The sequence below is a fragment of the Eurosta solidaginis genome, chromosome 1 (assembly GCF_040869045.1).
Source record: "Eurosta solidaginis isolate ZX-2024a chromosome 1, ASM4086904v1, whole genome shotgun sequence".
In the NCBI taxonomy this organism is placed as follows: domain Eukaryota; kingdom Metazoa; phylum Arthropoda; class Insecta; order Diptera; family Tephritidae; genus Eurosta; species Eurosta solidaginis.
In genome coordinates this window covers 347,613,652-347,641,269 of record NC_090319.1, presented here as the reverse complement: position 1 = coordinate 347,641,269, position 27,618 = coordinate 347,613,652, and the positions used below count along the sequence as shown (strand labels likewise).

Here is a 27,618-nt window from a genome sequence, read left to right as displayed (position 1 = left end):
CGTTTAGGGCAACTTAAATTTGCGGCTTATATTTAGCTCTTGAAAAAAAAAAAAAAAAAAAGCGCATACAAAATAATAAAATATACTCTGCGTATTGCTTTGTATTTTGTATATTGTTAATCACTTAGTTACTCATTGATAGCAGTCATATAAGAAATGGAAAAAACCTATGAATAACCCGTCGATAGCCATCCGATAACACGTCGATAATGGCTGTTGATAACAAATCTACAAAAAACCCCTAACAAATCGATATTACAAAGTTCGTTTTCGGTTTCTCTTTTGGTGTTGGTTTCTCATATTTTATAGCCTCTTCTTTCTTCCTTGTCTTTTTTTCTTTCCTCCCTCCTCTATACATTCACTTACCCTATACTTATACGAGCTCCACACTGAAAATGGGAGACAATCACGCAAAGCTTCAATTTGGCACTACAGTTTTCGTGACTATCTCTGAACTGGCGCAAATCGGACGAAGAGAGGGACAGATGCTAGTCACACTTGTACCAACATCACTTAAGTCTGAGCCTTAGGAATTGTTAAAATGCTGTGACTATTTCAAAACCACCTACCACTGAACCACGTAAGAACGCCTGGACATCAATATGTTAAAAGGGTTAGTTCAAAGCATTCCGAGGTAACATAATAAGAATTATTATCGTCTGTTAAGGCGCCAGTTTGAAACTTGTGTGATTCTGATAATAAATAAATAGGGTTTCGCCTGCTTAGCCTTATAGCTGTTCAGTAATTTGTTGTTTGAGTTTAAAGTTATAGGGGGAAATGTGCAGTTTTTTCGCACCGGTAGAGAAGTAAACTGATGTCTTCTACATAAAAAATTGGCAAACTTTAGAAAAGAATAACTAGACAATTGTAAGGTACCGCAGTGTAGGAAAGCCATATTTGTCTACAGATTAATTTTGTCTCACCGTACGAGTGAATACTTAAACACAGCCGCCGTTTACTTCTTACTTCATTGCAAATATCAAAGATATCTCACTACTCGATTCTTTATTCAAGAGCACAATAAATTTAATAGCACTGTAATATTCCTCTGACCATGCTGACTTAAGTTCGCATATGCTTGTGGGATAGCGTAAATTATTTCTGTAAAATTCGCAAAGTTTTAAGAAAACATGACGTAACAGCATATAAATTGCAACAACGAATCTACTGACCTCGAGTTAACACATGCCGCGGTATACACATATATACAATCGTTCATATACACGCTGTACCCAACTCCATTCAGACATCACTGTGTGCCACATGGCCACATAGCTGCACGTCCCAATATGCACACCAGTGAGCTGCAATTATTCATGTTTTAAGGTTATTAGTGGACTAACCAAAAAATGAGTATTAGTGCATACACAAACAAAGAATATCAAGCACTTATATCCACTAAAACACATTTACATAATCATGCTTCGTAAAATGAATAACCGCTCATAAGCCACGAAGCAGTTCAGTACTCAATTGTCTTATTGAGCAAGAAAGTCAACTGTGTTATACGAAAACACTAATTTGAATCAGTATGACTAACAGTACAATAACAGTCTTCTGACGCTAGCAACACAACGATGTACACGAAACTAAACTGAATACAGCGCTAAAGAAAACCCGATAATAAACGAAATATACAGTGTATTACACACGAAACCAACATGCTACTGAGTTAACGCGACTATGATTTCAGTTTATACTCAACAATGTCATATATGTATGGGACATATGTGTTGCGGGGCACTCGTATGTATTTTCTATTTTATGTGCTAGTCACTCATAGTATTTTTGGCTCATGACTAAGTGCACTAATTTTATTAGTACTCGAAGCAGACCTCTGATGCACACCCATATTAACATATATACATACATTCTAGAGGCTGTGACTACAGCTATTGTGAAGAGCGGCATAGAGATGGTAATCGCTTGTATGCTGGGTCTTGTGGCAATTTTGTTGTTATTGTAAATTTCATGGTACTGGAATATTGCAATGTTTGCAACAGCCTTATCCCCACTAACATGGGGGTTGACTAATAGGATTTGAAGAGCGTAAAATTGGTTCGTTGTGAACATGAAATATTCAGTGGGTCTTTTGTGCGCCACCAGTGCGCCAAACCTCCTGAACATTTCATGCCAAAGCCGCCAACTTGTCGGATATGATGTACTCGTATGTTCATATGTATACATGACTGTCATAGGCGTAGAGGTAGAGTTAGTTAGATAGTTGATGTGATGTCACGTGTACATTGCACTGAGAGGAGGTTGCAATGAAGTATTCGGATTTTCAATAGTTTTATTATCTTTTTGTATGTCAACATTCTTCGTTTCTCTTTATTTTACCGCATATTTTTATTTTTCACTTTTATTTTACTTTTCGTTTTCAATTATCAATATTACCACAGATCTACCAGAAAAAAAGTTAGTTATTTATACCGTCAAAAGCAACAACGACAGTTGTAAGGTTTTTCTTCCATACAGAATCGTAAATATTTGTCCAATGTTTTTGGGTTTTGTTAATAGCCTTATAAGTTTATTTTATTGTCCAACGTTTTGTAGAAGTTCCACTATTTACTTCGTTTATTTGTTGCTAGCGAAGATTCGCCAGCTGTTCGTTGACTTTGCTAGTTGAATAAGAAAGGATGTATGTGTGTGTATGCATTGTTGTGTATGCGTTTGTGCGCCTGCAAATATGCAACGTTTCTTTTGCTATTCGACATGTTAACGCTCAATGAAATGTTTTATAATTGCAAATAAAGTGAAAATACAAAGCGTGCGTTGAAGTCACAACAACAAACAATGAACATTTTGTATTTTTTCACAACATTCCAAAATATGACCGGATAATTGAATAAAACGAAATGGATAGAAATTGCAATATTATGGATGTGTTTATAGCAAATGAAAGATTCGCTTCAATGCGTTTGTATATATTTAAAAGTTCTTATTTATGCTGACGTTGTTTAAACACAACATATTTTTGCTTTTTTCATAACATAAATGTAGATTTTAAGATGAACTTAATCATATAATATAAAGAGATTTCAATATCTTATATTCAGAGTTAGTACAGCTTAAGTGCCTAATAAAACCCCTTTTTAATGGACAAAGAATATGGTTATAAAAAAGATTTTATCTATATAGATTTCTCTATATCATTGCAATCCAACTTTATTCAATAAAAGCTTTATATACACCTATGCATGGATATAGGTGAGAATAAAATAGTATGCTGATAAAGGATTTTGCTGGTGATAAAAAAGAAATGTCTGGTGGAGAAATTTTCAAAGTAAGAACAAATTAATATCATTCCACTTAAGTCTTAAAGCTGATAACAATGTCATATACATATGAGAGGTAAGTCAAGGAAAATTTTGAAATCTTAAGGCCAGATAATGTATGACGGCGTGACATTTGCGTCGCAGTCACTCACATTCGCAGTTAAGACTATATAGTAACAAAAATTCATGCGCACTGTCACCCACTAAAGTGAATGAATGCTCTTATGTAATAAAAATTTTGGTTCACACGTGACTTGTTGCGTTGTACAAAATAATAATAATTGAATACAAACCGCCGAAATGCTTTTGTCTTAGTCGATAAGATTTCACTTAGTAGTTTAAAACAGATACACATTTTAATTATTATTTCAAATATTAAAATTAAAAACGTTACCCGAATCTAAAAATGTATCAAAACGTAGCTTTGTTATCAAACGAAAATAAAAGTATTTTTTTTTTTAATCATTAAAAATCAATGTTTATTTTTTACGTTGCTTGATAATTATTATGAACTATACATATTTTTTTCGTTGACAATAGGAAACAGAAATGAATTTTTTGTCCATAATAGTATTGCTAGATAAAGGTGTTGTTGTGGGAGACATGCAATCGGGCGACCATATTTCGCATAAGCATTAATGCACGTTTTTAACCAACTATTTACATCCATGTTCGAGCACATTGGCAAGTAGTATATAATTTCCTTGACTAGTGTTATTTGCCAACCGAAATATTTTTTATTTTCTCATATTCCGACAGTACGTTCCATTTTATGGAATTGATGAAACGGCTTTATCATCTTCCTTGCTGCTTAGCAATGAAAAAAGGTGTTACCTTAGTAACTTAAATACATTTTGCGCACAGAGTTTAAAAACTTCCGTCCTTCGCCAAATTTGTTGTTGCAGTTTTGTACATTGTTCCGATCAACCCCAAAATCTTTGAGCCCAATATGATCGTCCCAGTCGATGTTTGAACCTACTAGAAACCGTAAAATACGGTCTTTGGAGTTATGCGTGACATTGATCATTTTGTCATTGCTTAAACATTGAGCCATTCATTTGGTTCCGGAATTTTTAATCAGGTCAAGCCAAGTAGATTCTTGAGTATTTTCGCTCTTTTATCTGATAATACTTATACCAATAGATCAAGGTGGATGCTTATTTGTCCCATTACCAGATTAAGTCTTTACTTTTTCGAAATTAAGGAAACTAGCATTAACCTGGTTACCAAGACGAAATTTCGATGGATCTTTTGATGATGGCTCTTTACTTAACTCTGATAGCCTAGTATAATGCAAAGGCTGAACCAAACCGTAAATATACCTAGAGGCTTAGCGATTATAACCTGATTGAGCTTACTGCGGGCTTCTTCTGTATTTCGGGCTGTAATAAAAGCACGTCAAAATATTTCTTCAGTAAAAAATCGATAATATGCCAATAACAAATTGATAGCGTTCCTAGAGCATATCGATAACTGTTCTATACCAAAACCAATAACTTTCGATAACAAATCTGTATCACTCCAATAACAAGTCAGTCGATAGCAAATCGATAATTTGCGATAGCATGTCGTTAATTTTTTATAAATAAATAATAGGTTTTTGATCATAAATAGATAACATTTAAAAACATATCTATAACCTTGCAATAACAAATCGATATCACACCGATAACAAATTGCTAACACAAATCCATATCTTTTCGGTAACAAAACAGTATTTTTTATAACATGTTCATAACTTTTTTGTTAATAAATCGATAAATTTTGGATAATAAACCGATAACTCGGCGTTAAAAAATCTTTAACTCCTCGGTACCTATTGTTATCGATAACAAGTTAATAACACTGAAAAATCGATAACTTGTCTAAACCTCTTCGATAACATACCGAGAACAGAACGATAATATATAACACGATACAAATTCCGTAGATGACATACCGTTAGCATTTCGATAACATGCTATCCGGTTCTGGTTCCGGCTTCAGTTTAACTTCGAGCCTTTTCTTTCCTCTCTTCGGCTTTCATTTCGCTGATATTCTTTTCCTATTTTTTCCTCCGTCTTCCCTACATTATTCACACATACAGTGTTCCACGCTACAGTGCAGTTGGGCCTACACTATCTTTCTATACTCCCCCACTTAGCACACCACTTCCAAATGCCACGCTTACGCTAACATTATGGATTCCCCCATACCGTGAGCAAAGATACTTACATATCAAAGAGGCTGATAACTGTAAGCGCATCATTATACCTCCGACGTGGCGTATGCATTTTGGAAGTTAATTTTGTGAAGCAAAAATTTAATAAATTACCTCAAGAAACCACACAATACGAATATACATATTTTCGAAATGGTGTAATATGCCATGTGCCACAAAATTTACTCTGTATGAATTTATGACGCTCTTTAGATTCTCTCGTCACATGCGCTACGAATATATGTGGCGTGCGAGGAAATTTAAGGGTATGAGGTAGATGGAAAACGGAAGTAATCATACATGCTTTATAAGCATTTATAAGAAGAAAGTGTGGGTATGTATATTTGTTACTCATACAAACAATGGTTTTGTACTCGCCAAGCTTAACGTTTTTATATTGGAAATTAAGGGAGAAATGGCTAAAAATCTTTCTATCTGAACGATCGGTTGTATGGGATTTATAGTATATATAGCTCCGATCAAAGTGATTTTTTCAGGATATATTCTATGATATGTTATAATATATATCACCGAGTTTCACGTTTATCCTTTCTAAATTGCGGCAGGAATGACCAAAATCGTCTTATCTGAACGACCGGTTGTATGAGAGATATACGTTATAGTGGTGCGATCCTACCAGATCCGACAAATATCTAATATAATACAAAAGTACATCCTTGTGCCAAATTTCATTGAGATATCTCAAAATTTGAGGGACTAGTTTGCGTTCAAACAGACAGACGGACGGACGGACAAAGGGACGGACGGACAGACGGACATGGTTATTTCGACTCAGTTCGTCGCCCTGATCGATTCAGTATACTTAATTGTGAGTCTATCTTCTATATTTCTCAACGTTACAAACATCGGACAAAAGTTAATATAACATTTCATGTTCATGAAAGGTATAAAAAGTGTTGTCGTAATAAAAAGCAACAGTTATAAATATGTAGAGAGGTCAGGTTCTGCGTGGCGTAATTCTTTCGTACTTAGCTTGTCTGTCTATTCCAGGAGTCGTCACTCCATAAGTGCTTTCACGCAATTGTTTTTGTAAAACGCTCAGGCAAGCATACCACACATCCCCGCGCGCACGCATTCTATCTTCTCGCCTACAACCGAATGTGTTTCGCTGTGCACACTAGGAACTATACTGCTACAATTTCGTGTTAAATGACTTTTGAAGTAATTTTAAATTAAATTAAATTTTAATTGAACGCATGCAACGCATGCAGAAGTAGTTTTGATTGTATTCAAGAAAACAATGCGATACGTTAATTTTAAAAGCTACCAAGTCCGACTGGTTTTGTGTACGTGCCAGCGCCATTTCTGCTCGCTGATTGGTTGTCGTCATTCTTTAGAAAACAAAATGAAGAATGGACATGCACTGACAAAAATTTATTTCGTCTCACTTGAACTTAAAATTTGAATATGGAATATACATATTAGTGAAAAGTTTGAAATAAGAAGATAATTTAAGATTATCACTAATTTATCTAATAGAATATAATAAATAATAGCCGTGTTTTTTTAAGCGGTTTTATTTATCTTGACTCTGTGCCGCCAACAGAATTTTGTAATCGAAATTTAAGTAACTTCCCCATAAGCTATAAGCTTGAAACTTGGAATACAGTTCAGAACCCGATGACAATGCAATAATAAGAAAAAAATGTCCGGTAGGTGGCGCATGGATCGAAATATTTCAAAAAATCGTATTTGTGTTCCGATAGGCTCATATTTGGAACACTTATTACATACGGAAATAGAAATCGCTGTGTAAAAAAACTCCCGAACACATATTACATATATGAATAGAAAGCGTTATATGGAAAAAATCGGAGCCAGGTGGCGCAAAAATTGAGATATTAAAAATCTTATTTTATGAATTTTCGAAGTTTATACAGTTTACGTTTTACTTGCTCCGTCGCCATTTTTTTTTATTTTTGTGTTTCAAAGTAGGTGGGGTCATGCTTCCATAAGAAGCGAGATTCTTTCAAGTTATAAAATCAACAGTGTGGATATTTGTATATCATATTTAACACTAGCAGAGCCGGTAGACGTTGCTCTGCCCTAAATTTGGTCTATCTGCTTACATTTTAATAATTTTTTTCCCATCCAACTCTGCCCCCCCTCTTCCTTCTCACTTCTTCTAATACCTCACTCCTGCCACCGTCTTTTTCGATTCATCTATTTCTATCTTCATCTCACTCTATCTCTTCATCAATCCCCTTCCCTCTTTTCTCTTCCCTCAAGTCCTTCTCATTTTTCTTCATCCCTTATTGCCAACCCCAGAGGGTGGTATGTATTTTGTTTCAGTCCCATTCCTAGTCCCGATCCCACTTCGAGTCTCAGCCACAGTCCTAGTCCTAATCCCAGTCCCAGCCCTTCTCTGGTCTACTTCCCGCAAAAAGGATCTTAAATACTAATATAGGCAAATTTAATAAATAGGACGTGTGTAAATAGGTATGTGGCTATTATTAATACATGTCTTTATTTCTGCTTCGCATGCATATTTATCAGTTTTGCCAGGTTGATACGACTAAATCGAATATCATAATGAAAATTACTTCAAAGCTCTCAGCAACAGCTTTCATTTGATGTACTAAAGCACTCAATAACAGCTTCCATTTTATATCCACATTCTATAAACACATTCTAGGGGTACCCGGGTCCACGTTTTGGCCTATATCTCGAGACCCTAGGCACCAATAGGTATAAAAGCTACCCTGTACTAAAGCACTCAATAACAGCTTCCATTTGATATATTGTACAAATACACCCCAGGATTACCCAGGTCCACGTTTTGATCTCAAGATCCTAGCCAGAACGGGATAAAAAGTATCCTATGTCCGTCTCCGGATTCTAAGCTACCGCTCCATCAATTTTCACCCAAATCGGTGTATCCGTTCTTGAGTTATAAATAGTGTAACAAACACCACTTTCTTTTATATATATAGATATAATTATTTACGACATCACATTAGAAACTCCAAAAATAACAGTATTTATCCACAATTATACACTTCAATCACTCTATCTACTAAAAAAACGCATCAAAATGCGTTGCACAGTTTTAAAGGTTTAAGCACTCAAACGGACATAGGGACAGAAAAAGCGACTTTGTTTTATACTATGTAGTGATATATTTTTAGCTAACAACAAAAAACTGCTGCATTAAGGAATATTTTTTTTTCACACACTTTCCCACCTGTTCGAAATTGTCGAAAAAGTGTCAATAAACAACTAGTCCTAAGGTGGAAATTTGTATCTAGTTCAAAACTAGAGAAAAGGTGATGTAGCGGGGACGATTTTCACCGCATGGGCATTGCTATGTTAAATTCGCCAGTTGAAAGTATGTAAAAGAGATAGATGACGAAGTGGTAGTGAATCCGAATGCACTAGAAGCGCACCAGTTTCGAACTAGAGACTACTATACGGAGTAACACTGCAAACAGTGCAAGCGCCACTGTAGATTTGTGTACATGTGCACGTCACAGTAAATATGTGCGGTGGTGTTGATATATACTAACAAAGTTTTTACTTTCGCATGATTTATTTAAGTTATGAATCAATTTTATCGCAACAACATAGCAAACAAAATTTAGAAAATCAAGCAGCAAGGCACTGCAGGAAGACTTCAGGCAACAACGGCGGAAATAGTTGCTGAAAATCTTTGCTGTAGTTAGGTGAAATGTCTAGAAAGTGGTGTAGAAAATTATTTTAATATAACAATTCATACTTGGATATACATATCTATGAATGTATGCATACCTATCTATGTATATGTATAGGAATATATGTTTATGTCAGCGCTGCTAAACAATAAAATAAATAGTTGATGAAGATGAAAACTTATGGAGCCGGTTATATACATTGAAAAAAAAAGTTAAATAAAAAATTATTTAAATAAAATATTACACTAGATTTACAATTAAGCTAAAGCCCTGGATATCATGTGGCACTCAGCTAATCAAGAAACTTATATCCTTTCTAAATGAATACACGTTACTCTTTTTGCGGGGTAACTTGGTTCAGGCGAACACACACACACACACCGTGGTGGAGAGTTGTACTTATGGGAGTGGTGACAGGCGTAGGATCGATGGACAGCGTTCGGCTTCCAGTGTAATCGGTTGACAGGCGGCGGATTCAGTGAAATGTTACTGAGATTATTGGTATGGAGCGGAGATATCATCTTATTCGTGGTGCTCTGGAATTCTGATAGAGACGATGCTGTCTAGAGGAAGGGCCGGGGTAGGATAATCTATTTGAAAATTTTCCGTGGTGTTTCGCAGAAAAGTAGTATGACCAAATCTGATGCCGCTGCATGACAGGACTGTTTTAAGTCCAGCTGCAACACTGGAGTTTACCATATAGGTATATTGTTGAGCATAACCTCTAGAGCCTTGGTAGTTGTGGAGGGTAGCGTACCTGATATAAGAATTGCGGCTGACCTGTGTATAAGAGCTATACTGATGGGCACGAGTGTCCTATCTTTCGAGTGCCGGCCGACAAGCTGTAATGCCAGTGAATAAGTTGACTCTAACGAACACGATGTACAACCCAACCATAATTTGCGGCTTTAAGACCCACATTTTGCCCCGGCTGCTTCAGAGGCATCCAGGATCTGTCCTCGAGATTCCCTATAGCGAAAATATCTAGTTCAAAACTAATGCGCTTCTAGTGCATTCGGAACCACTATTAGTTTGCACTCTATCTCTTTTACACGCTTTTAAGTGGAGAATTTCATATGGCGATGTCCTACAGCTCTTTTCTACAGCTCTGAACAAGATACAAATTTCCACTTTAGAACTAGTTGCTTTGTTGGCACTTTTCCAATAGCTCCGAACTAGTTTAAAAATTTACCATTTAGATCCAGTTCTTTTCCTTGCAATATTCCGTTAGCTCCGAAGCGGACAGAAATTCTACATGTTGTTTTTGGTACGATATTATTCCCTTTTTCGATAGTTCTGAGACGGTGGTAAAGTGCTGGATAAAAGGAATATTCATAGTCGAAGCTCCTTAAGCTGGTAGCAGTTTTGTTTGTTGGTGGCCTATTTCTGAAGTATATGTTAAATTAGAAATACAAAAACCCAAACTGTCGATTTTATAACTGGAGGAAATCTAGTTAATAACACACTAGTACATATCTTGTAGTTTAAAACTAGTTCTGAACTAGACATTTTTATAACTAGCTACTCACTTCTCTGCAGGATTCTTAGTTCAGATCAATTTTTTCTCCTAAGTAACTTCGATGTACTTAACCGCCTTTGTTGGAAACATGGTATTTTATACCACCTTGTGAATAGAACCATTTCAGTTGTCGTAGGATTTATTTTGCTAAATCTTACTAGTATTTAACAAGCAAGGAAGGCTAAGTTCGGGTGTAATCGAACATTACATACTCAGCTGAGAGCTTTGGAGACAAAATAAGGGAATGGTGATTAGCAAAATGAACCTAGGGTAACCCTGGAATGTGCTTGTATGATATGGGTTATAAATGGAAGGTACTAAAGAGTATTTTAAAAGGGAGAGGGCCATAGTTCTATAGGTGGACGCCATTTTGGGATACCGCCATAAATGTGGACCAAAGGTCACTCTAGAATGTGTTTGTACGATATGGGTATGAAATTAAAAGTATTAATGAGGGTTTTAAAAGGGAGTGGCCCTTAGTTGTATATCTGAAGGCGTTTTCGAGATATCGATAAAAATGTGGACCAGGGGTGACCCAGAACATCATCTGTCGGGTACCGCTAATTCATTTATATATGTAGTACCACGAACAGCATTCCTGCATTCCATGTTTTATCTCTTTTTTCATATTTGGTATAGAATTATCAATTTTTTTTTCATTTTTCGTAAGTGGGCGTGGTCATAGTCAGATTTCGGCCATTTTTTATACCAAGATAAAGTGAGTTCAAATAAGTACGTGAACAAAGTTTAGTAAAGATATATCGATATTTGCTCAAGTTATCGTGTTAAAGGCCGAGCAGAAGGACAGAAGGTTGACTGTGTATAAAAACCGGGCGTGGCTTCAACCGATTTCGCCCATTTTCACAGAAAACAGTTACCGTCATATAATCTATTCCCCTACCAAATTTCACAAGGATTGGTAAATTTCTCTTCGACTTATGGCATTAAAAGTATTCTAGACGAATTAAATGAAAAAGGGTGGAGCCACGCCCATTTTGAAATTTTCTTTTATTTTTGTATTTTGTTGCACCATATCATTACTGGAGTTGAATGTTGACATAATTTACTTATATACTGTAAAGATATTAAATTTTTTCTTAAAATTTGACTTAAAAAATTTTTTTCTTTAAAGTGGGCGTGTTCGTCATCCGATTGTGGCAGTTTTTATTAAGCACACATATAGTAATAGGGGTAATGTGCCTGCCAAATTTCATCATGATATCTCCAACGACTGCGAAATTACAGCTTGCAAAACTTTTAAATTACGTTCTTTTAAAAGTGGGCGGTGCCACGCCCATTGTCCAAAATTTTACTAATTTTCTATTCTGCGTCATAAGGTCAACGCACCTACCAAGTTTCTTCGCTTTATCCGCCTTTGGTAATGAATTATCGCACTTTTTCTGTTTTTCGAAATTTTCGATATCGAAAAAGTGGGCGTGGTTGTAGTCTGATTTCGTTCATTTTAAACAGCGATCTTAGACGAGCGCCCAGGAACCTACATACCAAATTTCATCAAGATAGCTCAAAATTTACTCAAGTTATCGTGTTTACGGACTGACGGACGGACATGGCTAAATGAATTTCTTTTTTCGCCCAAATCATTTTGATATCTAGAAGTATAAATCTATCTCGATTAGTTTATGCCGTTACGGATTACCGTTATGCGAACAAAGTTAATATACTCTGTGAGCTCTGCTCAGCTCAGTATAAAAACCCATGAAATTCTGACAACTGACATTTTTTTCAAGTTAAACTTTCGCTCCTTTTTTTACAGTGTAACTTCGTAAATTGAAGGTGGTTGTCCGCCCCCGTTGCTACCCATCAAAGTCTCTCACTAAGTCAGCTCGGCACATTTTGTATACTAAGACCTTGTTAAAGTGTTAGAGCTTCGCATAAACAACAAACATATGTGATAGCAGAAACAACAACAGAAGTAACAGTAAAACCGAAAGCGACAGCGATAAAAATTACTTTCAAAATTGTTGGCAACACCGACGAACGTAAACGCACAAAAATTTATGTTGAGGTGTTTCTAAGTTATTTATTATGATTTATGTTTACAAAGCTGTGCATGCATATGAATGATGGTAAGCTTTTGGCTGTAAAGTATAACGTGTTTTTGCTTAAATGTGCGTGCTTATATACTTATTTGTATATAAGCAGTGAAAGGGCAAAACCGCTCATTTAACATTTACAAAATCGTGCAAATGCGACTTGAACTATTCAACCTAAAGAATTACGTATGCACTTACAGGGCTATAAGCGCAAAGTTGGTGTAACCCACAAACTATTTCTAGCAAACGTCCACAATCATCGAATGACTCTTATCAAAAGCTTCTTATCAAAAAGTTCTTACGGGGCTTGATAATTTAATCTAAAGTATGCCAGCAGCTATACATGCTAAAATGGACTTTATAAAGTTTGCCTGTCCAAATTGTTCTCTTTTGTGAATATTTGCCCTGACTAACTGTCACTTTTGCTTGAACCCTTGAACGCCGACGATTTAGGTCCATATTAATAAAAGCGATACTCATAAGATTAGCTTTGCGACTCGAATGGTGGGAAATCCCAAGGTTTATAAATAAACAGTGAGACGCGCGTCACTCTAGCTCAACTTTGATCTGGATGCTATTATAGGTTAAACTCTTACTTATCTAGAATCAACCTCAGCATACCTAATGCATGTGCCGCTTGCTATGTGGGGGACACATGTCACCAACCATCTTTTCAATTGCAATGTGGAATCAACGCCTCTAACACCGATATCTCTCTGGTCCAACACTGTTGGAACAGCAAGTTTCGTCGGACTCCCATTAGAGGACATTAGTATCGTTCCATTGAGTCTTCGAGCTCTGGATCACGATAAAAACTCAATGGAACGAATAGGATCAGTACCACGAGCGTTGGCAGCAGTCTACCAATGTACAAAGTAAACAAAGTACACATAATAGGGTGCCTGTTATTTTCAAGTTTCACAAATGCTATATATTTTCCACATAAAATTCTAAAAGATTTTACGCTTAAAAAGGCTAGAGTACTAATGATTAAAAGGGGTCTGCAGTGGAAACACGTCCAAAAATATCGGGAGAGGTACCAAAGGAAATGTTTTGAACTAAATAACTAACTTCCCAAGGCTAATATTAAAATGTTTAATGCTGTCAGGAGCTTTGTGCAAAAAGCATTTGCACATCAAGATGTGATTCTTGTATTTTTCATATAAAAAATATATAGTTTCCCATCATGATTTAAAATTATAATATTTTATGGCCTTAATAAATAGTTTTCAGATTTAAAGTAGAAATATAAGGAGTTTCGAGTGGAAAATATGTTAAATATCGAATGCCCTCGTGCATGCATATGACTGTCACGGTTTGCCTGAAGAAAGTTTAATTGAAGTTTAATCAAAGCACAACCGATTTTCGCGTGGATTCTTGTTTTATGGACCAAATTAAGTCAGAATATAAAATTTAAGCTTTTTCTACCGATCCGTTTTTGAGAAAATTCGATTAAAATTTTGAAAATAGCAAAAAATCAGTACTAACTTTTTTGATCTTTTTTGATTTGTAGTCCGATTTGGCTCATATTTGGAACACGTAATACATGCAAGAATAGAAATCGACCTATGTAAAAAAATTGCCGCTCCATGCACCACGGATCGAGATATTCACAAAAATCGTATTTGTGGTCCGATTTGGCTCATGTTTGGAACAAAATCGACTTATGAAAAAAAAAATCACCGCTAGGTGGGCCAAGGATCGATATATTCACAAAAAATCGTATCGAAAAATTTGAATATCTGGATCTTTGCGCCACCTAGCGGCATTTGTTTTCGCAGGCCGTTTTCTATTCATGTATGTATAATGTGTTCCAAATAGGAACAATATCGGACCACAAATGCGATTTTTGTGAATATCTCGATCCATGCGCCACTTAGCGGAAATTTTTTTCATAGGTCGATTTCTATTCTTGCATGTATTATGTGTTCCAAATATGAGCCAAATCGGACCACAAATCAAAAAAGATCAAAAAATTAGTACTGATTTTTTGCTATTTTCAAAACTTAAATCGAATTTTCTCAAAAACGGCTCGGTAGAAAAAGCCTAAATTTTGGATTCTGACTTAATTTGGTCCACAAAATAAGAATCCACGAGAAAATCGGTTGTGCTTTGACCCTTCAATTAAACTTGCTTCAGGCACACCGTGCTGTAAGTGCTACCAAGTACATAGGCTACGTTGTCAAACATTTTCCACAAAAAACCAAATCAACAGAGCCACCCTGTTGATCAGAAACTGATCCAGATTGATATCGGGATCACAGCGTTGTTGTTGCATTTTCATATTAATTTTCTCTCCGTATCTGGATCAGGGGTTCATTGGAACGCCACTATTGTTGACAAATAGCCAGTGGTCGCAGCTATTACATTGGGTGAAGCACTGCTACAACAGAATTAAAAACATTAGGAAATCTAGCTAGTCTGTCCACCAAAACCATATTTGCAATTGCAAAAAAATATTGATAACAATGGAGTTTTTTAAAAAGTACTTTACGCTATTTTTACTTTTATCAACAATATCTGCATTCGTTATCGAAATAGTTCATTACTGTTTTGTGTGGATTAAGATTGCCTCATGTAGTTTGACGTTGTTTATTGTCGAAGAAAATTATTCTCTCAGCCGAGTTCCCGCTTTTCTTTTAATATTTAACGCGTTCGCAATTTTTATTTTCTTTCACATGGCGCGACGACAAGAAAATCCTGAATATTTTAAATTACTTGTTTGTTCTCTCGATATGCCAGATGCGGTGGTGCTAGCATCGCATTGGTTCGACATGTAACGACGGTTTTTTGGGTCTTGGATAAAGCAACCATCTAAGTCGAAAATATTGTAATATGAGTATGTTTCATAACAACATACAACAACTTCTTTTCATGGATGTTAAGCGAAATCAAATTTTTTGCACAGATTGACCTGGAAAAAGAAACATTTTTTGGTTGTGTTCAAAGCTATCCTCCACCATATAGTGTGACGAGCAATACTGTAACCAGTGGCGGATCCATGAGGGGGAGAGTTTTTCGCCAAAAGAAAAACCTATATTATATACATGTAAACTTTCTACATTACTATAAAAATTCTTATAATAAATTAAAAAAAAATTGCTTTGCCTATTGCAAAAAATGCCTCCAATATTTATCTTCCGTGGAAGTTTTTTTGAATGTTTATTTCATGATTGGCATATTGGCAGCCACGATCGCTAGTGCTTAATCGTATTTTGCTTACGTGTGGCGAACAAAAATCTGGCCCAGAAGTGCAATGACAAATTCTATAGTAAGAGCTTCCATAGAAAATCGTTAAATTTCGCCTATTTTCGAGCTCCCTTCCTTATTAATTTTCTATGCCAATATACATTTTTTAAATATATCACACCTCAACGTACCAAGGAAGATAAATTTAAAATTAATATCAGCGAGAAAAGATAGTTAAAGAAAAAAAAAAATTGTATAGAAAGAAAAAATGAAAAATCAAATAATTCTCAAAAATTCTTTTGCAACCACTTTTTATTCTTTCATATTAGTTAAAAAAACTAAGCTTGCACCTGCAATATGTATATGAATGTAAGTAAATAAATCGAAGGGACTGGTGCTACATATTTTACGCCGACTTCGGACGACATTTGACAAGGCAGATGTGTTTTCACACAGAAAATTTCCATGACCAAATACACTCCTTCCTAATCACTGCTGAGAGACGACACCGCTTAGAAAAGTTTCCTTATATAGAAAACTCATGTCAAAATTTTATATTACTTTGCCTGAGTTTTGAATTTTAGTTTAAAGGTAAATCGAAGTTTCAAAACTGAATTTCACACATCTAATTAGAACTAGTTTTCAACAAATTATTTTTTGAATAAACACATATACAAATATTTCAAGAGCAGGTTTCTATTTTTATTGCGACATGCACCACACAATATTAATTAAGGCCTGGGTGGCGTTTCAAAAACTGAGAAAAGTGTGGTGATCTAGCACATTCAGCCGCAGCACTAAACTTAAAATATTCAATAGCAACGTGAAGTCTGTGCTACTCTACGGCTCTGAAACGTGGAAAGTGACGGAACTCATTAGCAGTAAACTATAGGTGTTCATAAACAAACGCTTGCGCACAATATGCCGTATATTCTGGTCCAACATTATTTCAAATGAAGATCTTTTAAGACTGACGAACACCGAGCTGAATCAAACAACCATAAAGAGAAGGAAATGGCAATGGATCGGCCATATACTAAGAAAAAGCGATTCATGTATAGCAAAAAGGGCGCTTGACGGGAACGCACACAGAACTCGGCGGAGGGAACGACCCCAGATGACATGGATTAAAACTGTTTACTCCGAATGTCGGTCGGAAGGGTCGTGGGGAGAGGTCAAGAGACTAGACCATAACATAACTCGCTTTTTTCAAGATAGTCAAATACAGTCTTTAAGACAACTGTGCGAATTTGATCAAGTAAAATTTTTGCATTGTAGATTTATAAAAATGCCAGAAATATAGCGTTAAGTATTGAAATATTACATTATTATATTTCATTTTGAAATAATATTTGTCCTGGGTCGTGGTCAGAAGAAGTAGTAATTTCATTACAGTTCATTCCTTTAAATGAAAGTTATTGCAAAAAAAAAAAAAAAAAAAAAAAAAACAAAAGGGCGATGATAACCTGTCAGACAAATAGGCTGTTGGATAGACCGATGCAAACATACACCTTTTTTCGGTTAACTTAAGTAGGATATAAACAAGTAAGGAAGGTTAAGTTCGGGTGTAACCGAACGCTACATACTCAGTTGAGAGCTATGGTGACAACATAAGGGAAAATAACCATGTAGGAATATGAACCGAGGGAAACCCTGGAATGTGTATCAAATGAAAGGCATTAAAGAGTGTTTTATGAGGGAGTGGGCCACAGTTCTATAGGTGGACGCCATTTAGGGATATAGCCATAAAGGTGGATCAGGGTTGACTCTAGAATGCGTTTGTACGATATGGGTATCAAATCAAAGGTGTTAATGAGCATTTTAAAAGGGAGTAATCCCTAGTTCCATAGGTGGACGCCGTTTCAAGATATCGCCACAAAGGTGGACCAGGGGTGACCCTAGAATTTGTTTGTACAATATGGGCAAAGGGAGTTGGCCTTAGTTCTATAGGTGGACGCCTTTTCGAGATATCGCCATAAAGGTGGATCAGGGTTGACTCTAGAATGTGTTTGTACGATATGGGTATCAAATTAAAGGTATTAATGAGAATTTTAAAAGGGAGTGGTGTGAAGGCGTTTTCCAGATATCGACCAAAATGTGGACCAGGGTGACCCAGAACATCATCTGTTGGATACCGCTAATTTATTTATATATGTAATACCTGCCAAGATTTTAAGGGTTTTTTATTTCGCCCTGCAGAACTTTTCATTTTCTTCTACTTAATATGGTAGGTGTCACAACCATTTTATAAAGTTTTTTCTAAAGTTATATTATAGGGCGGAGCCACGCCCATTTTGAAATTTTCTTTTATTTTTGTATTTTGTTGCACCATATTATTGCTGGAGTTGAATGTTGACATAATTTACTTATATACTGTAAAGATATTAAATTTTTTGTTAAAATTTTACTTTAAAAAATTTTTTTTTTTTAAAAGTGGCCATGGTCCTTCTCCGATTTTGCTAATTTTTATTAAGCGGACATATAGTAATAGGAGTAACGTTCCTGCCAAATTTTATCATGATATCTTCAACGACTGCCAAATTACAGCTTGCAAAAATTTTAAATTACCTTCCTTTAAAAGTGGGCGGTGCCACGCCCATTGTCCAAAATTTTACTAATTTTCTATTCCGCGTCATAAGTTCAACTCGTCTACCAAGTTTCGTCCTTTAGCTGTCTTTTGTAATGAATTATCGCACTTTTTCGGTTTTTCGAAATTTTCGATATCGAAAAAGTGGGCGTGGTTATAGTCCGATATCGTTCATTTTAAATAGCGATCTGAGATGAGTGCTCAGGAACTTAAATACCAAATTTCATCAAGATACCTTAAAATTTACTCAAGTTATCGTGTTAACGGACGGACGGACGGACATGGCTCAGTCAAATTTTTTTTCGATCCTGATTATTTTGATATATGGAAGTCTATATCTATCTCGATTCCTTTATATATGTACAACCAACCGTTATCCAATCAAACTTAATATACTCTGTGAGCTCTGCTCAACTGAGTATAAAAATCGTTAGACGCTACCACTGATCAAGCCGATAGTGACTACCGAAAAATTTGAATTTTTTTTGTGAAATCCCCCCAAAATACCTCTCTGGATCCGCTCATGTCAAAAACATATAACACACATTTTATTAGGATCGAGATTTCTTACAAAGTTATTGTTTTATTTACAGTTCAAAGTACGATCTATATATTGGTACATACTTAATTACAATAGAAAAAATTTAATTACAATACGCAATCACACAACTATTTGGACATATCATCAATAACAACAACAAGTCCTCCTATGAGAATACTGCAAACTAATTCTTTAAAAAAATTAATACCTATAAAAAATGATGAACATTTTTTGCATTATATTATGTTTGATTTAATCGAACTTCTTCAAGAGTCTGTGGCTTTTTAACTTTTGGCGGAGCTTTGGGTAAACTGAAGAATTTCTGTGAAGTAATAAGTTATTAATTACAAATATTTCGTAAATTTTTTTCTACCATCATTCGGTAACTTACATCATGCTTTCCAAAATTTCTCGCCTCTTCCATTGTATCGGGCAGTTTCTTGTGCAACGTCTCTGGCAGGAATAGAGCTCCAATGCCGCCTATGAAAAACAATGTGCCAAGAATGTAATAAGGTGCACGAATATTAACAGTCGTACCCAAGTAAACAAGGTATGGAGCTAAAATACCGACAGCATTCGCCAAAATAGCGCCCAATGCAATTCCTGTCTGTCGCATGCAAGTCGGATAAATTTCCATACTTTGCAGATTGACTGTAAAAAATGTGAGCGCGTTGAGGAACTTTATGAATGTAGAAAGACCTATCATGACCCTCTCGTATTTGATATCTGATAAAGGAGAAATTAATTTAATAAGATATATTCTTATTAAATATAAACCAAACAATTGGTTGGTAGAAACTGTATACATTTTCATTAAACATATTTTAAATTAAAAATAAAATAGCAGCTTGAAACATATTGAAATCGAGACATAACCGCCAAAGAGACTTAATCATCAAAATGTTCGATTTGTGCAATATTATTCATTTGATCCTGACATCGGCCGCAGGAACAGTGTCTTAGAACTTCAAGGCTTGTCTGTCCGGTCAGACGATGCAAACCTAAAAATCATCAACATCTACATCCCTCCTGCCACCTCAGGCGATGCAAACCTAAAAATCATCAAGATCTACATCCCTGCTGCCACCTATTGCCCCAGTGGATACCGCCCTAATATAAGAGCCTTACTCACTGGCAACATGCGCATTATCTTAGGCGATTTCAATGACCACCACGATCTATGGCATTCAAACTTGCGGGCGGACAGTAGGGGTGAGATGTTGGCGGATCAAATAGCAGAAACGACGTTCTGCACAATAAACGGAAACGCCCCACACGTATGGTAGGAAGCTGTCACAGTTCGCCGGATATATCAATCGTGAGCGCAGCACTCGTAAACTGCGTCAACTGGCAGCCGATGGTAACATTGGCATCCGACCACCTGTCTATACTTATTTCACATCACAGAAAAACGCACTTTCATAAACTTTAGAAAAGGAAAGTCGGACGAATACAAATCCTTTACAGACAACCGCTTTGTTGCCCTCACTATCCCGACAGATGCCCACCAAGGGGAGCGTGCTTTCCGCAAGGTTATTGAATCCGCCTCGGCTCGCTTCATTCCGGCCGGTAGAATTCCCGAAATTCGGCCCCACTTTCCGGCGGAGGCCGCAAATTTAGCGAGAGAACGTGACCTTATAAGACAGCTCGATCCCGGCGATCCCCAAATAAGGGATATAAACCAATGCATCAGATTGCTTGTGGATGAACACAAGCGGGCGAAATGGGAGGAGCACCTAAGCGGTTGTAAACTCTCTGCCGGTGTAGGTAAACTTTGGTCCACCGTAAAGTCCCTATCGAAACCATCTAGGCACAATGACAAAGTTCCCATCGCCTTTGGCGATAAAGTGCTGTCGGATGTGAAAAAATGCGCGAGCGCTTTCTGCCGACAATATATGTGAACCGGCTTACGAAAAGGTGGCTTATGACTCAAAAAAAATTACTACTACTAAGAAACTGAAGAAAATCATTGTTTATCTTTAACAGCTGTTTCTTTTTTGAGTCATAAGCCACCTTTTAATAGACTGGGTCACATATAATGCATTCTACGTTCGACAAAGATAGATGGATGGCCAACAGACACGCACATAAACATAAATTCAGCGCGTCACCAATTACCATCACCACCAAAGAGGTTAAGGATGCCATCGGTCATGCTAAACCATCCCAAGCTGTGGGCCCAGACGGCATATTCATGCCGATGCTTAAAAGCCTAGGGAAAGAGGGTTTCAAATATTTAGCACATGTTTTCAACCTGTCTCTTTCCACCTTTGTCATTCCCGAAAAATGGATAATGGCCAAGGGTGTCCTGCTACTAAAGCCTGGGAAACCGGCTAACATAGGAGAGTCATATCGACCGATATCTCTCCTATCGCCAGTAGCCAAGACGCTTGAAGCCATTTTGCTCCCCTACTTCAAAGCAAATTTGCAGCTAGCCTGTCATCAGCATGGCTTCAGAAAACTCCATAGCACCACCACCGCGCTAAATGCCATTAGCACCAGATAAATTACGGTTTAGATCAAAACCCCCACCATAAAACAGTACTTGCGCTAGCACTATCAAAGGCCTTTGATACGGTCAATCATGGCACGTTACTGCAAGACCTGGAAGGGTCTACCCTTCCCCCATGTCTTAAAAGGTGGACCGCAAATTATCTGGGTGGTCGGTAGGCATCGGTGCAATTTAGAAACGAAACATCAAAACCAAGAAGAATTAAACAAGGGGTGCCACAGGGTGGTGTCTTATCCCCACTTTTGTATAATTTCTACATATCTAAGCTATCTTCGTCACCAGAAGGAGTTACTATCGTTTCCTACGCCGATGACTGCACAATAAATGCCACAGGCCTAGGCACACAGATCGATGAGCTTTGCAACAGATAAACGGCTACCTCCCTGAGTTCCTCCCAGTTTTTCGCCTCGCAAAACCTGGCATTATCACCGACTAAATCTTCCGCGATCTTATTTACACCATGGATGTCCCAAATGTCGATCATTTTGAACATCCACGTCGATGGCATTACGCTACCGACTGTTCTATACCCCAAAATCTTGGGTTTGACGTTTGATCATGATCTACATTTTGGTGAGCATGCAGCCGCAATTGTACTGAAAATCCAGGGCCGTAATAAAATCCTCAAATTCCTTGCTGGCAGTACTTAGGGAAAAGACAAAGAAACGCTCATTACCACATACAAAGCAATTGGCCAGCCGATTGCATGCTAAGGGTCCCCTATATGGTCGCCAAGCCTAAAAACTACTCACTGGAAGAAGCTACAGGCCTGCAAAAATATTGCTCTCAGAAGTGCCACGGGCTGTCTTTTTATGTCCCCAGAACACCATCTACATAATGAGGCGAGAATACCCCCATCAGGGAGAGAAATGAGATGCTAACCAAACAGTTCCTGTTGAATACCCAGAAACCTGGGCATACCAACAGACACCTGATAGATGAGCCAACACCGCCTAGGGGCTTAAGGAGTCATCTCCGTGAGCATTATGAGGAAATACGGCACCTGAGAACTCAGCCGTACGAAGGAAAAAAAAACACAAGCAGGTTCTCGGTGAACTCCACAAACACGTGTCGGACCTTTATGCCAGGAATTGCCCGGTGAATCCAGTACTCAAAGAACCGTACCCAAAACTTGCGGAAGAGGAACGCATACTCCCCAGGGAAACGCGAGCCACTCTAGCTCAATTTCGTTCTGGATACTGTAACAGGCTAAACTCTTACCTATCTAGAATCAACCCCGACATACAAAATGTATGCCCCGCTTGCAATGTGTCCCCACATGACACCAACCATCTCTTTAATTGTGATGTGGAACCAACGCCCCTAACCTCCCTTTCATTATGGTTCACACCTGTTGAAACAGCAAGTTTCCTTGGACTCCCGTTAGAGGGGATTGATGACAGTTTGTGATCGGTCGCACCTATTAGGTGGGGCGAAGCACTGCTACAACACAACATTTGTTGTTTTCGATGGGAATCTGGAAACAATCACGAAATGCTACAACTGCCTAGATTTTAAATCACTATTTTAAGAAACTTAAAATTTTTCCAGTAAAAAAACGTTTACGGTTGAATTTCTCTTTTCAGTATTTACGTGTTTTTGACGTTATGGCTTGTATGTTTTTTTGTAAGCATTCTTTTATTTGATAAGAAACTTCTTAGATTAATCCCTTACCTGCAGCTAATACTATCAATGGTATGCAAGCAACAAATGAAAGGAGGAAAGTGGAGCTGTTTGTAAATCGACGCCCCAATGTGTCCCCTGAAAAAAAGAAAACATAAAATATAACAACTATCTTTATTGGAGTGAGGGGTGGGTATATTTCATTAAAATTTGGAATCTATTAGAGATTATGTTATGAATATTATACATGGGAAAGTTTTGCTGTTGAATGCCGTGACATATGCCTTTGAGACTCAATCATGTTAAAACGGCTGGACAGATTAAGATGCAATTCGGCACGTAGATAACATTTATCTATTGCCGTTGTTTTTTGGAAGGAAACATGTTTTTAAAAGGAGGAGTCCCAAGCTTCTTGGAAATATTTACATTTTTCTCAAAACCACAGAATAGCAAATTTCCTTTCGGAGCACTAAGGATAATATCGAAAAAATTTCGGGATTGTTTAAATAAAATTTAAATTGCTTTCGCCATATTTTGAACAATGGGTGTATCATTATTTAGGAAACTATGTCAAGAGCATTTAGGAATTATTTCACCAATAATTGTTTCCAATCGAGTTTAACCCCATTTTTTTAATAAGCCCAGTAGATCCTTGCAGACTATTAGCTGTCTCTGTGCCCGATTTTTCCTTAATTTGTTAGCCGTTTTGGCGCATTTGAATTACAAAAGCAAGCAAGCAAATGATGCTAGAAATGCTAGTATTCGCTAAAATATACCACAGTTTTAAATAAGTGAACATTTTTATTACGGAAACAATTTTTTTTTAAATTTTTTAATAACTAAAATTTTTGGTTGAGCTCAAGGCCGGGGTTTCTCAAATAAAACACTTGTGTGTATTTTATTTTGGTTTTATTTTTCAATATTTCGACTTCAATCTGAAGTCATCCTCAGGACTGGAAGAGAAGAAATAAAACCAAAATAAAATACACATAAGTGTTTTATTTAAGAAACACCGGCCTTGAGCTCAACCAAAAATTTTAGTTATTTTAACTTTTTTTTTTTATTTTGTTACGAGTTTTAGTAAACAAAGAATACGTTATATCAAATAAAATCGAATGAAAGACACAAACAATGAAAAGGTTCATTTAGGTTCATTCAGAAGAAGAGGTTTGAAATGTCTTGTCGCTCATGATCGGACATTGAAATTTATTTTGTTCAAAAGAAAAGTGCTATAAATCAATCCATTCAGTAGTTTAGCTATAAATATTAAGCCTACACTGAAATCATGCTCCTTAAAAAAAGAGTAAAAATTGCTTTTGTAGTGATCCCAAACTATCTGCATGAAATCCTAATCTACATAATATATATATTATCTGCATGAATTCCAGAGTATTGAGCCGTATTATAGTATCGGTCCAACCAATGAGGTAAAAGGGCTTTAGTGACATAAGGGTCACTAAATTCTTTGGACCATCGTTTCACGAATGATAGAAAACTTCTAGTCTTATTAACAGTAGCACTAATATGAAGGTTGATACTAAGATAAGTATCCATCGTGACTCCCAAATCAACAAAATAATTCCTTGATACAAAAATAATTAATTACGCTAGATGCTGCTGTCAAAGATCCCAGAGAGAGGCGTGTGTATTTACATATATTGAGGTTCACCGGCCTTGAATTCGCACCACGCAGCTAAGGAGTTTAAGTCAACTTGAAGCAAGGGGCGTGGTTCAATAGACGCATAAGACCTAACAAGTTTTACATCATCAGCATGCACGAAGATTTTGGAATATTTTATAGTGGTAAAAATATCATTAATAAAAAAATATAATATAATTGGACCAAGATGACTGCCCTTTTTTACGCCAGAGGGAGCATCAATGACACTGGGAATAATATTTTTAAAAATTACTTTTTGAATTTGACCGCAGATATACGACGAGATCCCTTGTGCGAAGACTAGTTCGTTGTTTGCGTGGAAAAGTAGCACGTTTCAAAAACAACAACAAAACGTCTTCCACTCAAATAACAGAAAAGTGTTAGTCTTCAATGGACCGACGATATATAAATTATATTTCATATAGATGCTCCTCATAAAAAAATTTGGAAAATAAGATAGTTTTCCGAATAACTACAGGGTCAGTTTCCGATTGTTTTCGGGATCATTTCCGGATAATTCCGCACCTATCTTTAGATCAGTATAGGGCTTTCTTCGTATATTTAATGGTTTTGTTTAGCTTGAAATTAAAACTTAAATAATTCCCGATAAGTTACAAGCTTTAAACTTGGAATATAGTTCCGAACCCGATGACAATGCAATAATAAGATAAAAAAAGCTCCGATAGGTGGCGCATGGATTGAAATATTTAAAAAAATCGTAGTTGTAGTCCGATTTGGTTCATATTTGGAACACATTATACATACATGAACTTTCACGCGCCCAACGCTTTTGTTTTATTGTCTGATCAAAGCCCTAGATTGATGAGGAGTGCGATGATTAATACCTAGGACCTACTTAATTATTTTCTAGCGTTTAGTATTAATGTTACTTCATTATCATTAGGAAAAAAATTTATTGTTCTGGCCTTGAGCTCGAATCGAACCTTGAATATTTATCAATAGGCCGATAAAAACAAAAAAACAAATGTTACTTCATGTAAGTATTGTTTTCAATAAAACCGTTTAACTTAAAAATTTGTTTAAATTATTTTATTATAGGTCAATTTGAATTCGATGCTAGAAAATTTCGAAATATTTTCTGAATAAGTTTTTATTAGTAAGTTCGGGCAATTTTACTTATATGGAAACCTTTTAATTCTGTTTTTTTTTACATCTCTGATTATTTTGGGGTAATTTCGGCTTTATTTCCGGATTATTTCGTGATAACTGACATCACAGTTTTGGCATTGTGCCAGGATTATGCGCTAGACTGTTTCACAACTATTTTAAAAATAATATCGAAGCTACGATATATCGAAATGGTTTTATGTTTTAGTTTCTTCATGAGGACAGAGCGGTGGATAAAAGCTGATTCTTTCTTAAATGTTAAAGTTATTGAAGACCCAAAAGTCCACCGTGCGCCTGATGAGGAAATCAAAGTTCCTTTTTTAATAAAGCTAAAGTAAATCTTTATACTGACGAACATGCACTTTTCTCCAATATATAATACCAATATAATTTTATCTTTCATACTCACCCATATATCTGCCCAACACATACGCTGGTATTTCGACCACACTTTGCAGCAAAAAATTCAAGAACGGATTTCCACCCATACGTGTGCTAAATAACACCAGTGTGAAATAGGAAACTGCAACCACACACCTAAGTAATAATGAAAACAAAATATGATTCTTGAGTGATTTATATTTAAAGAGTTGTTAAAAAATATGCTATTTCTGTGACCTATTTCATGTAGCTACAAGTAGCACAACGTATGAGTACTTATGCACCGAATTCATTTCGCCTCTTGACCTACCAACTAAATCCCATAATGATGGTATTGCGCGTCAAATGCCATCCACTGAAGAGCGAAGCCATTCCATATGTCACTTCATCGTCTTTCCGCTTGGTGTACATTGCTGCCAACTCTTTCTCGGTCAAGTCGAATTGTCGTCCATTAATTTTTGCAATTTTCTTAAACTGCGTGATCGCTTTACCATAGCGCTGTTTGCTAATCAACCAACGTGGCGATTCAATGACGTATCTATGGAGAATTCAATTGCACGAATGAACATGGATATTGGCAGTAAAATCGTTAAATTCATTGAATTCAATGGAAGCAACAAAAATAACAAGAAATTGCTGCATTGAAAGCTCTTATAAACTTCAGTCGAGTCCTCAGGTGTAGCTGGAAAAGGAAAAGGAAAAACTCAGCTCTGTCGATGAGTTATCGTAATGTTGTAGCGTTAGCAATGTGGAACTGCAACAATCAAATGAGTTTGATTGGATCTGTGGTGATTTTTGAGAAATACAAAAGTGTGTGTGTATGCTCATATACTTATGTACATACATATGTAAGTGCATGTATGATTTTGATGTAATGCCTTCGAATGAAATTCACAAGCGAAATCAATTTCAAGGTGCATGAATCGTCAGTTGTTTCTATATTTATCTGCATTGACTGTCAGTGATGTGCATTCATAGGTAAATGAAGGTACACACATCCCTGAAAAAAATTGTGTGATAAATCCCTAAAGAAAGCGGTCTGCGATTGATCTCTTTTGTCCCACATTGGGGTATAATTGATTCCTATAGTCCCTTTTGGGTATATTTAGCATCAATCAGTTTGAAATTAGAGGACTTGTCCGATAGTAGCCATAGGCGAAGAAAAGAGACTTCTGTGACTCTGGATGTAGAGACACCAAGAGAATATGTCCAACACTACGCGTATGGATACAAAAAGGGGCTGTCGGGCATTTTCCATAGGAGTACAATAGGAAG

At 36.5% G+C, this 27,618-nt stretch overlaps 1 protein-coding gene across 3 annotated transcripts in view; it reads right to left on the bottom strand.

Annotated features, from left to right (window-relative positions):
* Positions 1 to 19,024: 19,024 nt before the first annotated feature.
* The window catches only part of LOC137238025 (carcinine transporter-like), a 35,668-nt gene continuing 27,074 nt past the window's right edge, over positions 19,025 to 27,618 (bottom strand). For 2 of the 3 annotated variants that reach the window (XM_067762540.1, XM_067762541.1), the window contains exons 7-11: positions 26,654 to 26,881; positions 26,372 to 26,499; positions 23,226 to 23,312; positions 19,431 to 19,765; positions 19,025 to 19,361 (exon numbers count right to left, since the gene is read on the bottom strand). In XM_067762540.1, coding sequence (XP_067618641.1) covers positions 19,281 to 19,361; positions 19,431 to 19,765; positions 23,226 to 23,312; positions 26,372 to 26,499; positions 26,654 to 26,881 — 859 coding nt within the window. In that variant the 3' untranslated portion in view covers positions 19,025 to 19,280. The remainder of the gene's footprint in view (positions 19,362 to 19,430; positions 19,766 to 23,225; positions 23,313 to 26,371; positions 26,500 to 26,653; positions 26,882 to 27,618) is intronic. The other variant, XM_067762542.1, reaches the window with a different exon arrangement.